At 38.3% G+C, this 14792-nt stretch overlaps 1 protein-coding gene across 1 annotated transcript; it reads left to right on the top strand.

Annotated features, from left to right (window-relative positions):
* Nucleotides 1–3018: 3018 nt before the first annotated feature.
* Nucleotides 3019–4828, top strand: LOC118046214 (glyoxylate/hydroxypyruvate/pyruvate reductase 2KGR). The gene is made up of 2 exons (XM_035055024.2): nt 3019–3570; nt 4163–4828. Exons 1-2 carry the CDS (start codon nt 3142–3144, stop codon nt 4679–4681), a joined length of 948 nt encoding a protein of 315 aa, XP_034910915.1. The 5' UTR covers nt 3019–3141; the 3' UTR covers nt 4682–4828.
* Nucleotides 4829–14792: the final 9964 nt, after the last annotated feature.

The raw sequence follows: 14792 nt of genomic DNA, 5'->3' as shown, positions 1-14792 counted from the left end.
TGTCTTTATTATTTCCCTCATTTTCCCTCCTTTCATCTTCTTCTTCTTTAATGTTGGTGCCTTCCTGATTTTCTTGGCAAATCATGTATTGCCATTTAATTGATGATGTTCTAAAAATTAATATCCGGACTGAGTATTTTTTATATTGGATAGTGGATAATATATGATCTTATTGGTAGTAAAAAGTTCAAAACCTGCTAAACAATTTTTTTATGGGTTTTAGATTAAATGATTATGTTAGTACATTTTAATAAAAAATTGCAATAAATGAGAGATTCCAAGAACAAGAGTTTTTGTTCTTGTTCTTGTACGATAAATGTTATGAGAATTAAAATATGAACACTTTAAAATATAAATTGTAAACAATTTATCTAGTTGATTTAAATGGTATTTATAGTTCCTTAACCTTGTCATGTTGCTGAAATGAAAGGGTTAAAGAGTTATTCATCATGATAGTATTAATGTAAGATAAGTATATCTTATATAACATTAAATGAAAGATAAATATCTCTTATACAATATTAATTATAATGAAAATATGGTAAGCCCTTCGAAGACTTTTATATACCTAGAGGTGTAGGGATATAGATATCTTTGACATTAATATTTTATGTTAAAAGTCATAAGAATAAACAAACGAAGCCTTGTGGCCCAACATGAGGCTTATAATGATTGTCTGGCCCATGCCCAATTAGGCTTGACATGATGCCAAGCTCATGGATGGTGGGTTTGACAACTTGTCAAACCTATGTTTGTTTGTGCTCAGCGTATGGTTGAACTCAATGATGTTGGGTTTGGTAGTTTGTCAAACCTATATCTGTTTGGGCTCGGCGCATAGCTGAACCCAAGAACTTTGGGTCTAGAAGCTCGCCAGACACGTGTGTACTTGGGCTTGACATGTAGCTAGATCTAATGATGCGGAGTCTAATCGCTTCCCAGACACACATTTATTTAGGCTCAATACATAGTTGAACTCAAAAATGTTAGATTTGATAGCTCACCAAACTCATATGTACTTAGGTATGGCATGTAGTTAAACCCAAAAATATTAGGATTAGCAGCTCGTTAAACCCATATCTATTTGAGCCTAGCGTATAGCTGAACATAAGGATGTCGAGCATGTATACTTGGTCCAGCATGTAACTAAACCCAAGAATGTTAGGCCTGAAAGCAAGCTAGATCCATGTCATCTAGGCCTGACATTCTGCCACGCTTAGGGATGTTAGGTATGGATGTAAGTCCCGGTTCAATTTAAAAACTTAAAAACTAGTTTTTGAGTTTCAAACCCGGTGAAACTTAAATTGATTAAATGTATATTAATAATATTTATACATGCAATGTGAAGTGTATGAGTTCATTTTAGTTTGCTATTGAATAAGATTTAAAGATTTAATAATAAGCTAAAAAAATCTTTAATAGCAAAGTCTTCACTTGCTTTACATCTTAAATTTGTTGATGAATTTTTTTTCATTCAATTTCATATGCTTGTTAATGTAATCTTCATATAAAACAAGTTTAAATTTAATTTTATTCAAGTATATTATTAATCCACTCTATATTTAATTGTTATCATTAAAATAAAAAATATTATAAATATTAATGTGACTCGTGGAATGGAGAGAGGGAAGAGAAAGAAGATAATATTGCTTTATTATTATTATTATTATTATTATTGGGAAAGAAAGGAGAAGAAGGAGAAATAGTGTGGTAGCCATTGAGCCACATCGTCTACGCATAAAAGAATAGGGAAAAGAAAAAAAAAAGGAATATAATAGGCGAGAACCCACAATGCTAATGGGTCACCATCCACGGTATAATAAAAAGTAACATAACAATACATATTATTATTTCTTGTAATTGTCAAATTTCAGGATTTTCTAAATAGAAGTTTCAAGCTCATGCCATTAAGATATTATCTTTTGACTGCAAAAATAAAATGTAAAGTAAACTATTATTTAATCTCTAAATCATGTATCTTACTCTTTTTCTTTTTCTTTTTTCCTTAAAATCACTTAATGAATATCAACAACCTCTCTCTATGGTCCTTAAAGCTTTCTATTTATTGAATAAGTCAAGATAGAATAATTTCTAGCTACAAAATTAACTTTTTTTTATACATATTTATGATGTTAAAGAAAAACAAATTTTAAAAAAATATTATTTTTACTAGAATAAAGAATTATTTAGAAAATTGATTCTGAGCAAAGAAATGTAATTTTGAAATTATGAATTTGGAACCAAATTCATGGATTATAGAAATACGAGAACAAAAGAACATGATATTGTGATTGAAAAACTAAAGTATTTCTCTATTGCCCTAGTCTCTCCAAAACGTAGCATACAGTGTTAACTTATCGTTCTGGTTTTGCACAGTTTTGACATGTCGTTTTAGGAGGTCCCCAGCCATGTTAGCTGACTTTCAAAATTGAAACGAACCACCACGTTATCCAACAAATATAATTATCTCAGTAATAAAAATTTAAAATTTAAAAATTTATTTTTCTTATACTCTTCTATAAGAATGATCATTTTTAATTTGGTTTAATTTTTATTAAAAAAAATAACCAAATCAATTTTTTTTAAAAAAAAATTAAAACCGATTCAAACCAACCAGTTTCGGCTCGGTTCAGTGTTTTAGAATAAAAACCAGTTCAAACTGGTTTGGCTCAGTTTTGACTCATTTTTTTCCTGTTTGACTCGGTTTTTTTCGGTTTAAACTCGGTTTGGTTTTTTCGGTTTCAGGCTTATAAAACTGAATCTATTGGTTTTTTCAAAATTTTAATCAGTTTTTTTCTCATGATTCAGTTTTTTCAGTTATTTTTTTCTGATTTTCTTGGTTTAATCGATTTTTCGGTGTTTTTGCTCACCCCTAGTCTCAGGTTCGATTCATATAGTTCTTAATATAATGGCCACTAGAGGCTTACATGATCGTTAAATTTAAAGCATGTGAGATTAGTTAAGATATGTTCAAACTGGCATGAACATCCACATTATAAATAAAAAAAAAAAAAAAGGAAACCTAACCTTCATAAAATCTCAGGCATAAAAATGAAATCCATCGGAGTCCTAATGCCACGTTAATAAAATAAAGAAAAGAAAAGGAGAAGAACCCTAACCTTGAAAAAATCTCGGGCAATAAAAATGAAGTCCATTGGAGTCCTAATGACTTGTCCGATGCACAAATACCTAGAACAACAGCTAGAAAACCACTTCAATCTCTTCAAACTATGGCACTGCAACTCCTCAATAACTGAATTCTTGAAAACCCATCAAGGAAACACAATCAGAGCAGTAGTGGGTAACACTGAGATTGGTGCAGATGCGGAACTAATTGCGTCATTGCCAAGTCTGGAAATTGTTGCCAGTTACAGTGTAGGATTGGATAAAATTGATTTGAGAAAGTGTGAAGAGAAAGGGATTAGAGTTGCTAATACCCCTGATGTTTTGACTGATGATGTTGCTGACTTAGCAATTGGGTTGATATTGGGGGTTTTGAGGGGGATTTGTGCTTCTGATGCTTACGTCAGGATTGGCAAGTGGAAGGATGCTGATTTTGGATTGGCAACAAAGGTCTATTAAGCTCTCTCTTCTCTCACTCTTCTTCTTGTTTTTTTTTTTTTTTTGTTATTTATCAGCATTTTAATATTGATTTTGTGTGATGTGGATTGCTGTCTTTGGATTCTTGGATTGATAATTGGTGAATGGAAGGTGCAGGCTTGTTAGATATGAAAACGTCGTATATACTTGAGGAATTCTGTAGATTGTATCATTCGTAACTTACAAGATTAGCTTCCTTTATGTTTGTACGTCTAGCATTACAGATCTCATGTGTTGTTTGAAGTCACTTGCTGTCTCTCTTGATTTGAATCCTGGTATAGAATGATAACTAGGAGGTTATGTCCAGAAAGGACCACGATTCGTTACGAGAATCATTTTTTGGTTACAATTGACTGGGAGAAACTATATACATTACGAACCCTTTGTGCCCTGCTAGTAGAGAGCTGACATTATGGAAGGAGTTGGACAAACTCCATGCCATGAACACTGCAGAAATTCAAAATGCTTGAGTGTACAAATGGAAAGCTGAATTGACTGTTCCCCCCTTGTAGTTTTTTATGGAGTTTGAATTTTGTTCGTTGATATATTTCCTTTTCCCTTTCAGTTTAGTGGTAAATCAGTTGGCATTGTTGGGTTGGGCAGGATTGGTTCAGCTATTGCAAAGAGAGCTGAAGCTTTTGGTTGCTCCATAAGTTACTTCTCCAGGTCACAAAAACCATTTGCAAACTACAAATTCTACTCGAACATTATTGACTTGGCCACCAGTTGCCAAATCCTCATCGTGGCATGTGCTTTGACAGAGGAAACCCGCCATATTATCAATCGCGAAGTCATTGATGCATTGGGTCCAAAGGGCATTCTAATAAACATTGGACGAGGTGCTCACGTGGATGAAACTGAGCTTGTGTCTGCATTGCTTGAAGGTCGGCTAGGTGGCGCAGGGCTTGATGTGTATGAAAATGAGCCTGAGGTACCTGAAGAATTGCTCGGTCTTGGCAATGTTGTCCTCCAGCCTCATGTGGGATCTGACACTGTAGAAACCAGCGACGCAATGGCAGACCTTGTCATTGCAAACTTGAAGGCACACTTTAGCAAAAAGTCCCTGTTGACTCCAGTTATATGATGGTTATGCCAAAGACAAGGCTTGAGTCAGGTGCTCATGTAGATTTCCTTCGATTCTTCAGATTTTTGTCATGTCTACATTGCTAGAAGCTCTGTCCATGATTTTCTAGCATATTGAAAAGTCCATTTGAGCTCATATTGGTTGTTAGCTACGAAATTTAATGAAGTTAGTAGCCCAATTGGCAGTCTCCAGGAATCACCCAGTACCTCCAAGGAGATTGGTAAGTCGCAACCATTGGTTATTTGCTAACTAGAACTAGCTCACCAAAGTCATGGGGGGAAACCATAAAAGACAGGGAAAAATGTGAAAGCGCAATGATAATGGTGAACATCATGATAACTAGCTGTCATATTTACATGAAAAGATCAGTGCAACTGCCATGTGACCTCTTTTTTGTTCTTTCTCGCTTCTACCATTCTGAAGTACCTATTTTCCTCCCTTCCACTTGCCTCCATGGAACTTTCTTGGCAATCAAATGCAGAGACTTAATCAATCAGAGAGAAGAAGCTCCTTTGAAGATTAGGAAATTGAGGGTCTCCAATGTTAAGTAGATAAAAGTCCCTTTAGAATGAGTGAAAAAAAAGTAAAATTTGAACCCGCCACACATGGCCATCCCCTCCCATACCTCAGGTCAAACTCCTGCTAATCACACCACAAAAGAATTAGCTGAAAGAGCATTTTCCAACACACAATCGAATAGATTAAGCCATTGAGGGGATATTAATTTCCCATATTCAGAAAGGAAGAAAAAAATATTATGCATCTCTTTTTCAAGAGGCATACAAACCATGATACAATTTGCTCATGAAAGATCTATTAATAATAATAATAAAAGGAACTACTTTTTCCATGTGTGAGTATGTATGTGATGGAGAGGGAGAGGGATGGTACCTTTTTATGCGGGCAGCAATGGATTTGCAGTCTAGGACATCATAGAAATCCAGAGCCTGAGAAGCAGAAGCCATGGCTTGGATTTGCATCTTCATAGGCATGTCTGTGTCCTCTATACGTGCTTTCCCTTCCAACATTTTTCTCTCGAAGAAGAAGAAAAGAAAACTCAGTTGAGATATACACTATCTGCTATCCAGACAGCTGGTTCTTGTCTAAAAACCCCAGTACTAGCTAGCAGACAAAGATTTACCTCGAACTTCACAATAGTGAAAGAGCACTAAGACAAACACCAATGAGGAAGAAACACCAGGCCTACACTCTCAAGGAACAAAATACATTAAAGCACTTGCTTCATCATTATCAGTACTCTTCCTTCAATCCATAGTAACCTGAAAATGGAAGAGGACGCGTCTTAGGCAAGCAAATTTGAAATTGGGAAAAGGCAAAAACAAAATTCAAGTCTTAAAGATGGACATCTTACATTTTCTGTTAACTGATAATAATCCATTTGTTAACTAATAATAATCCAATGTATAGCTGTGAGAGGTTGTTATTCATTAGGAATCACTTACTGCAACAGTTTGTAATCTTAAAGAATTAGTCTTCCTGCAAAGTAGAGAAATCAGTTAGCTTTTGTATGTTTATATATATATGTCTTCTATTAATAATATAAGCAAGCAATTCTCTCCCCTGCTTCTGTTCTATCATGGTATCAGAGAGTCTCTGATCCTTTTATTCAATTTTTTTCTTTCTCTGCCTCATTTACTTCGGTTCTCCTCTTACTCTTCTCAATCACCATGTCAAATTCCATACCATCAAACACAGAAAACCACCTCATCATTATCAACATAGCTGCTCAAGCTCCTCTCAAACTTACATCTTCCAACTATGCTTCCTGGAAAATTCAGTTTGAAACACTCTTTATTGGATACGATCTCTTTGGCTACATAAATGGTTCAAAACCGTGTCCTTCACCAACTCTCATTACAGATGATATTATTATTGTTCCCAATCCTGCATATAGCCTCTGGGTGAGGCAAGATCAACTACTTTTGAATGCCATTGTTGGCAGTCTTTCCCCTCCACTTATCTCCTTTGTAGCACGTACCACTTCTTCACATGATGCATGACATGTTCTTGCCGCAACATATGCCAAACCATCCCGTGGACGTATACGCCAAGTGAAAAACCAGTTAAAAAAATCTCACAAAAGGCTCTATGAGTATCACCGATTTTGTCTACTTCATCAAAGCAAGATCTGACGAACTTGTTGTTCTTGGTGCTCCCTTGGATGCTGATGATCTCACTGAACACATTCTCGATGGCTTAGATGAAGATTACACAAAAATTGTTCGGGCTGTCCAAACACGTGAAGCTGTTATCTCCTTTGATGAACTTCATGAGAAGCTTCTCTTGTTTGAAGCATCCCTTCAAACACGATCACACTCCTCCCAGCTTGGTCCTGTTACTACTAATTCTTTTACTAAACACCCACACAACAATAATTAGTGACCCTCAAGAACCAACTAGCGCTCATCCTCTTTTTCTGCTGGAAACAATTCTCGTTCCCCCTCGGTTGCCAACTTTCGACCAACCATGTTTCCTAACCAGGTCAGAAATCGTCTGCCTAACCATCCTTATTTGGGACATTGCCAAATATGTGGCACTCAAGGACACACTGCTAAACGTTGTCCCTCCTTTCATTTAGTTCCTATTAATGGTCCTACTACTACCAATTCCTCTACTGGCATGCCATCCTCTTGGAATCCTCAGGTAAATTTTTCTTCTCTATCCCCTTCCTCTACAACATCATGGTTACTGGATAGTGGCGCTTTCCATCATGTAACTGCAGACCTCAACAATCTTTCTCTTCATACAACATATAATGGCCAAGATGATGTTATGCTCGGTGATGGTACCAATCTTCCCATAAGTCACACTGGTTCAGTATCTCTTCCTACATCTACCTCTTCCTTCCATTTGAAGGATGTTCTTTGTGTTCCTAAAATGCAAAAAAATTTAATATTCATTGCATTATTATGTGTCACCAATAATGTGTCAATTGAACTTTTTCCTCATTGTTTTCATGTGAAGGACCTACAAACAGGGGACATTCTTCTGCAGGGCGGCACTAAAGATGGTGTTTATGAGTGGCCAGTTGCCACCTCTTCTATTCCTCCAATTTTAGCTTTCTCTGCTGTCAAAACGACAATGTCCATCTGGCACCAACGTCTTGGTCATCTAGCCTCTCCCATTCTTAAAAATATTATGTTTGTCCATCATTTAAATTTTTCATCTCAAATGAATTTCTGCTGCAATGCTTGCTTAAGTAATAAAAGTCATAAACTACCATTTTCTGTGTCTACTTTACACACGACTCGTCCTCTCCAAGTTGTATTTTCTGATGTTTGGACTTCTTTTATTATTTCACAAGATGTTATAAATATTATGTTATCTTTGTTGATCATTTTACGAAATACATTTGTATCTACCCCTTAAAATGAAAGTCTGACGTCCAAATAGTGTTTCGACACTACAAAGCAATTGTTGAAAAATATTTTCAACAAACCATTGTCTCTCTCTATTCTGATAATGGTGGTGAATATATTGCTCTCAAACCGTTTCTGTCAGAACATGGGATTAGTCATCTCACATCTCTACCACATACGCTTGAACCGCTCCTTTCTGTCTCTAAACCTCTAATTGGGTGCTCCCCCCTTCCTTTTCATGGACTCCTTTCTGAAGAGATACAGTCTGTCATTCATTATTCTATTCCCATGACTGTCTCTAATTTATTTCTTACTCTGTTTAGCATACGTGATTTCCTTCCATGCACAGCATAATAAGCAGTGATTACGTTTCCATGTATAGCACAATAGACAGCCATAATATTCCATGTATAGCACAATAGACAGCCATGATATTAGTTATGTAATCGTTACTCATACTTCTGTAATCTCTATTTAAAGATGAATAATATCAAAGGAACATAAGTTAGTTTTCCTACATGGTATCAGAGCTTCCAGAGGTATTACCAATAATGGAGTCTTCTACCTCTTTGATCCAACCTGTGTCAAATTCTCATTCTTCTGAATTCTCATCTGTTGTTCCTCACCTGCCTGACATTTCCATTAAGCTAGCTTCTACTAATTATCTTTTGTGGAAAGCACAAGTCATTCCCATTCTGCGTGGCAATGGTCTTCTCAGTTATGTGCAAAATCAGATTTCCTGCCCATCACAAACCATCACTGATGAAGATGGTGTGTCTCGAATCAATCCAGCAGCAGCTATGTGGCTGCGCACTGATCAATTGATCCTTGGGTGGATCAATAGCTCCTTGTCCGATGGTCCTCTGTCTCAAGTCATCAGTAGTGAAACCTCTCATGATGCTTGGCATGTTTTGCAGACTCTTTATGGTAGTCATACTCGGGATCGTCTTCAACAAATGAAGGGTGAGTTGCAGTCACTCAACAAAGGATCTTCTTCTTTAGAAGATTATCTACATAAGGCCAAATCTCTAGCCTTGTCCCTGCGAGGTGCAGGCAAGCCAATGGATGACGATGAGTTCATCATATGTATTCTTCGGGGCTTAGGATCTGAATTTGATCCTATAGTGGCAGCCTTAAATGCTAGAGATGTTTTTCCGCCTCTTGAAGGAGTCATCGGTAAACTTCGTGACTTTGAAATACGTCTTCAAGCAACACGGGTGACTTCTCCAAATGTTGCATTTTTCACAAACCGTGGCAGAACCAATACAAAGTTTCGTGGAAATAATGGTTCTCGTGGTCGTAATATTTCACACAGCCAGACTACTTCTCAATCTCACCAGAGAGATGCTCACTTCTCACGCTTCACTAAAGGTAATCCTGGAACTCGTACTCAAACATTTACAAATCGTGGTGGACGCAGCACTGGTCGTGGACGTGGAGGCATCACCTGCTTCAGATGTGGAGGTCCAAATCATAAAGCTGATGGATGCTTTGCACCTGATGAAGAAGCAGAACAATTCAAAGCTTTCGCTGCACTTCAGGTTACAGAACCCACAGAAGAAACTTGGTACCCCGACACAGGAGCAAATAACCATATGACAGCTGATACAAGTGAGGTGCAAGGTATTCATTCTTATCCTGGTACTGATTCTGATATGGTGGGAAATGGAAATGGATTACAAATATCTGGTATTGGACAAGTCTCTTTACCCGATACTGATATTAAACTCAATAATGTCCTTGTTGTCCCTGACATTAAAAAGAAATTGCTATCTGTCTCTCAACTTACAAAGGAGCATAACTGTTATTTCATATTTTATTCTTGGGGTTTTCTTCTTAAGGACATGAGGACGAAGCAGGTGCTCCTTAAGGGCTACATGGTTGATGGCTTGTATCCAATCAAGGTACGACAACATACAAAATCTCCGGTTAGCCTGTTATCCACAAAAGTATCTAGCAGCTTGTGGCATGCTCGGCTGGGACATCCTCAATCTCGAATTCTTCAACTTTTATGTTTATCGTCTTTGAATAACACTGTTGATTTTTGTGAAAGTTGTGTTCTGGGTAAATCAACAAAGTTACCATTTTGCTCTTGAAAGACATATGCTACTACTTTCTTACACACTCTTCATACCGATGTGTGGGGACCTGCCTCAATCCCATCCTATGATGGATTTCGATTTTATTTAGTCATCGTCGATGAATATTCTCGATACATATGGCACTTTCCTATGGCTCGTAAGCCTGATGTTATTACTATATTTCCAGCATTTCTGCAGCAAATGGCTAACCAGTTCAATACTACCGTAAAAATAATTCAAAGTGATGGTGGAGGAGAATTTGTAAACCAAAGTTTACACAATTATTTTGTATCCAATGGTATTATTCACAGATTATCATGTCCTGGCACACCAGAGCAAAATGGATTGGCCGAACGTCGACATCGGCATATTGTGGACACTGGTTTAACATTAATGGCTCATGCATCCATCCCACCACGATTCTGGACAGCTGCATTCACAACTGCAGTATTCCTTATCAACCGGCTTCCAACTTCTATTCTTGGAAATAAGTCACCTTGTGAGCTTATTTTTGGATCACCACCATCTTATACTCTTCTACGAGTTTTCGGGTGTGCATGTTATCCATTACTTACCCCTTTTGGGCGATCAAAATTGGACTACAAATCTGTCCGCTGCGTGTTCTTGGGCTATTCTCCACATCACAAAGGATATCAATGTTTAAATATGCAAACAGGTCGCATATATATTTCTCGGCATGTCAAGTTTGATGAATTATCCTTTCCCTTCAGGTCTACACAAAGATGCACCAAATCTGACTTTCATGCGTTCAAAGTTCGTGCTCTTCCAAGGACTCTTCAAATTGCTGCTGTGCAATCTATACCCACAGATTCTTTACCTACAGTTGTCAATCCTAGTGACTGTGAGCCATCTCCATCTCCTGCTGCTCAAGATTCTGCATTAATACCTCAATCTACTCCATGCCAGGAGCCTCCTCCTGACACTGTCATTCAGGATGCACCAGCATTATCTTCCCTGCCAACTGAGATCAGCTCACATTCTGCTCCCCGTCGCCATCATTCTATGGTCACACGAGCCCAAATAGGTTCATTAAAGCCTAAGACTTTCTTTTCTTCCAGACATCCAATACCTGCATGCTTTCTAGCTGATTTTGCAACTCACCCACGAGAGCCTCAAACGTATAAGCAAGCTCTCACTGATCCAAAGTGGCAGCAAGCAATGCAAGCTGAAATTACTGCCCTTGCCAGCAACAACACATGGACTTTGGTGCCTCACCGTTCAGACATAAACCTAGTCAGCAGCAAATGGGTGTTTAAAATTAAAACACGATCTGATGGCTCAATTGAACGCTATAAAGCCCGACTGGTTGCTCGTGGCTTCACACAACTCCCTGGCTTGGATTATGATGAAACCTTTAGTCCAGTGGTTAAGCATGGTACCATTAGATTAATTCTCACCCTTGGTTTGTCTCACGGCTGGTCCATTAAACAACTTGATGTCAGTAATGCTTTCCTCCATGGTGATCTACAAGAGCGGGTATATTTATCTCAACCACCTGGCTTTGAAGACTCGTCTCACCCGCATCATGTTTGTCACTTGCATAAAGCCCTTTACGGCTTAAAACAGGCTCCAAGAGCATGGTACATGAAGTTTAGTTCTTATATTCAGCAAATGGGTTTTCATCGGTGTCCTTATGATCAATCATTGTTCACTCTTCGTCAAGGTTCAGATATCATTATGCTTTTAATTTATGTTGATGATATTCTTATAACTGGGAACTCCCCTTCCAACATTCGGCGGTTTATTTCTCATCTATCTGCTGCCTTTCACATGAAGGATGTTGGTGATGCTCATTTCTTTTTAGGACTCCAAATCATACGCGAAGAGTCCACCATCACAGTCACTCAGACTCGCTATCTTCTTTCTCTGCTTCAGAAGTTTGGCCTGGATGGTGCAAAACCAGTCTCCACCCTTATGGCTTCGGGTACATCGTTGACTGCTGATGAGGGCACTCTCCTATCTGATGCAACTTATTATCGTCGCCTTGTTGGATCACTTCAATATCTCACATTGACACGCCCCGATATCTCCTATGCAGTCCATACCGTCTGCCAATTCATGCATCATCCTCGTGACCTTCATCTCATTGCTGTTAAGCGTGTATTTCGGTATCTCAAAGGTACTCTTAATATTGGTCTTCACTTTGTCAAAACTCCTCACATTGCACTTCGTGGTTTTTGTGATGCGGATTGGGCCGGCTCCAGGGATGATCGTCGTTCTACGACTGGCTTTGCTATCTATATGGGCGATAACCTGTTGTCTTGGGGAGCTAAAAAGCAAGCTACAGTGTCTCGTTCCACAGCCGAGGCTGAGTATCGTGCTTTAGCATCCACCACTGCTGAACTTATGTGGTTTATACATCTTCTAAAAAGCATCGGCTATTTACTTCCTGCTCCCACATTATATTGTGACAACATCAGTGCTATCCACATGGCTAAGAATCCTGTCTTCCATCATCGCACGAAACATATTGAGATTGATGTGCATTTTGTTCGGGAACAAGTTGCTCGTGGTAGTCTTTCTCTGCAACATATCCCTGGTCCCGCTCAGGTTGCTGACATCTTTACAAAACCATTATGTGCTGCCAAATTTCTACCCAATCGAACCAAGCTCTTCATCGGTCCAATACCGCCTTGAGCTTGAGGGGGGATGAAGAGATACAGTCTGTCATTCATTATTCTATTCCCATGACTGTCTCTAATTTATTTCTTACTCTGTTTAGCATACGTGATTTCCTTCCATGCACAGCATAATAAGCAGTGATTACGTTTCCATGTATAGCACAATAGACAGCCATAATATTCCATGTATAGCACAATAGACAGCCATGATATTAGCTATGTAATCGTTACTCATGCTTCTGTAATCTCTATTTAAAGATGAATAATATCAAAGGAACATAAGTTAGTTTTCCTACACTTTCTACAAATCCACATCCTTCCCTTACTTATACTTAAATAAGTAAACTATCGTTCTTTCTTTCTGATTCAGTAAGATAAAGCTCTTTTACAATAATGGGATACTTTTATTCAGTGCAGGCGCCAAAAAGAAGTCGTCCTTCCCTTCAGTTTGAAAGAATTTGGCTAAGGATATAATATAGCCTTACTTGGTGCAATAAGAATGGTTATTCTAAACGGCGACATCGTTACATTGTCGAAACCGGTCTTACGCTTCTTTCTCAAGCCTCCATCCCCACTACCATCTAGACTTATGCCTTCACCACCGCTGTTTACCTAATCAATAGAATGCCTACTTCGACATTGAACATGTCCTCTCCGTATGAGTCAATCTTTCGCAAGAGTCCTAATTTTTCTAAACTTAAAGTGTTTGGATGTTTATGTTATCCTTAGTTAGGTCCATATGCATCTCATAAACTAGATTTAAATTCTCAACCTTGCGTTTTTATTGGTTACTCTCTTTCTCAAAATGTATATCTATGCTTTAACAAGTCCACCAACAAAATGCATGTCTCACGGCATGTACAATTTGTTGAATCCGTTTTTCCTTATGACTCCTGTTCTCTTGTGCCTTCCAATATTTCTTCACCCGTGTCCGATTGGGTGCCTTCCCTCATTCCTGTCTCACCTCAACCTTCACAGCAACGGGCTCATTCTGCTCCATCTTCACAACGCCATGCAGACGTTGTACCCCTTATGGTCTCTTCATCATGTCCTTCCGACACTGTCAGAGAACTTCCTTCCATCATTTCCACATCTCAGGTATCTACTTCCATCTCTCCACTTAATCCTCCACTTCTAGCTCTACCTCTACCTCCTCAAACACAATCCCAACATTCCCAGCACCCCATGCTTACTAGGTCCAGAAATAATATTCGAAAACCAATCCAGAAACTCAGTCTTCACACTATTAAACCAGTAACCTCTCCAACAGAACCTTCCACTCCATCTCAAGCACTTAAAGATCCAAACTGGTGTGCTGCTATGTCTGAGGAATATGATGCTCTAGTTTGCAATGGCACGTGGGAACTTGTTCCTCCTGATGGTATCACTAACATTGTTGGTTGCAGGTGGGTTTACCGTATTAAAAGAAATTCTGATGGCTCCATTCATAAATTTAAAGCATGGCTTGTTGCAAAAGGGTTCCACCAGTGTCCCGGATCGACTATCATGAGACCTTTAGCCCTGTTGTAAAGCCAACAACTGTTCGCTTAGTGTTTAGCCTAGCCGTCAGCCACAAATGGTCTCTTCAACAGCTGGACATCAACAATGTTTTCCTTCAAGGTCATCTCTCTAAAACCGTTTACATGGTTCAACCTCTTGGATTTGTTGATCGTGACAATCCGTCTTTTGTCTGCAAACTCTGAAAAGCCATTTATGGACTTAAACAGGCACCCCGGGCTTGGTATCATGAATTGCGTTCATTTTTATTGGATTCTGGTTTCTGTAATTCTCACTCTGATCCCTCCTTGTTCATGTTTAACAGTCCTCAGCATGTTATGTTTTTACTAGTTTACGTGGATGACATAATTGTCACAGGCAGCAGTGATAACACTCTATCAGAATTTGTCTCCAGCCTTGCTAAACAGTTTTCTTTTAAGGATCTTGGCAATCTATCCTACTTCTTGGGAGTTGAAGTTCTTTCCCACAAACATGGTCTTTTACTATCTCA

Source organism: Populus alba, chromosome 1 (genome assembly GCF_005239225.2).
Source record: "Populus alba chromosome 1, ASM523922v2, whole genome shotgun sequence".
Classification (NCBI taxonomy): Eukaryota; Viridiplantae; Streptophyta; class Magnoliopsida; order Malpighiales; family Salicaceae; genus Populus; species Populus alba.
Note: the sequence above shows the minus strand (reverse complement) of the source record. Positions and strands in the feature narration are given on the sequence as shown.

What these genes read in the sequence shown, in the direction of transcription:
- LOC118046214 (XM_035055024.2), top strand. Translation starts at nt 3,142, where the DNA reads ATGAAGTCCATTGGAGTCCTAATGACTTGTCCGATGCACAAATACCTA. An exon ending in ATTTTGGATTGGCAACAAAG is followed by an intron (nt 3,571 to 4,162) that starts GTCTATTAAGCT and finishes TTTCCCTTTCAG; the next exon opens with TTTAGTGGTAAATCAGTTGG.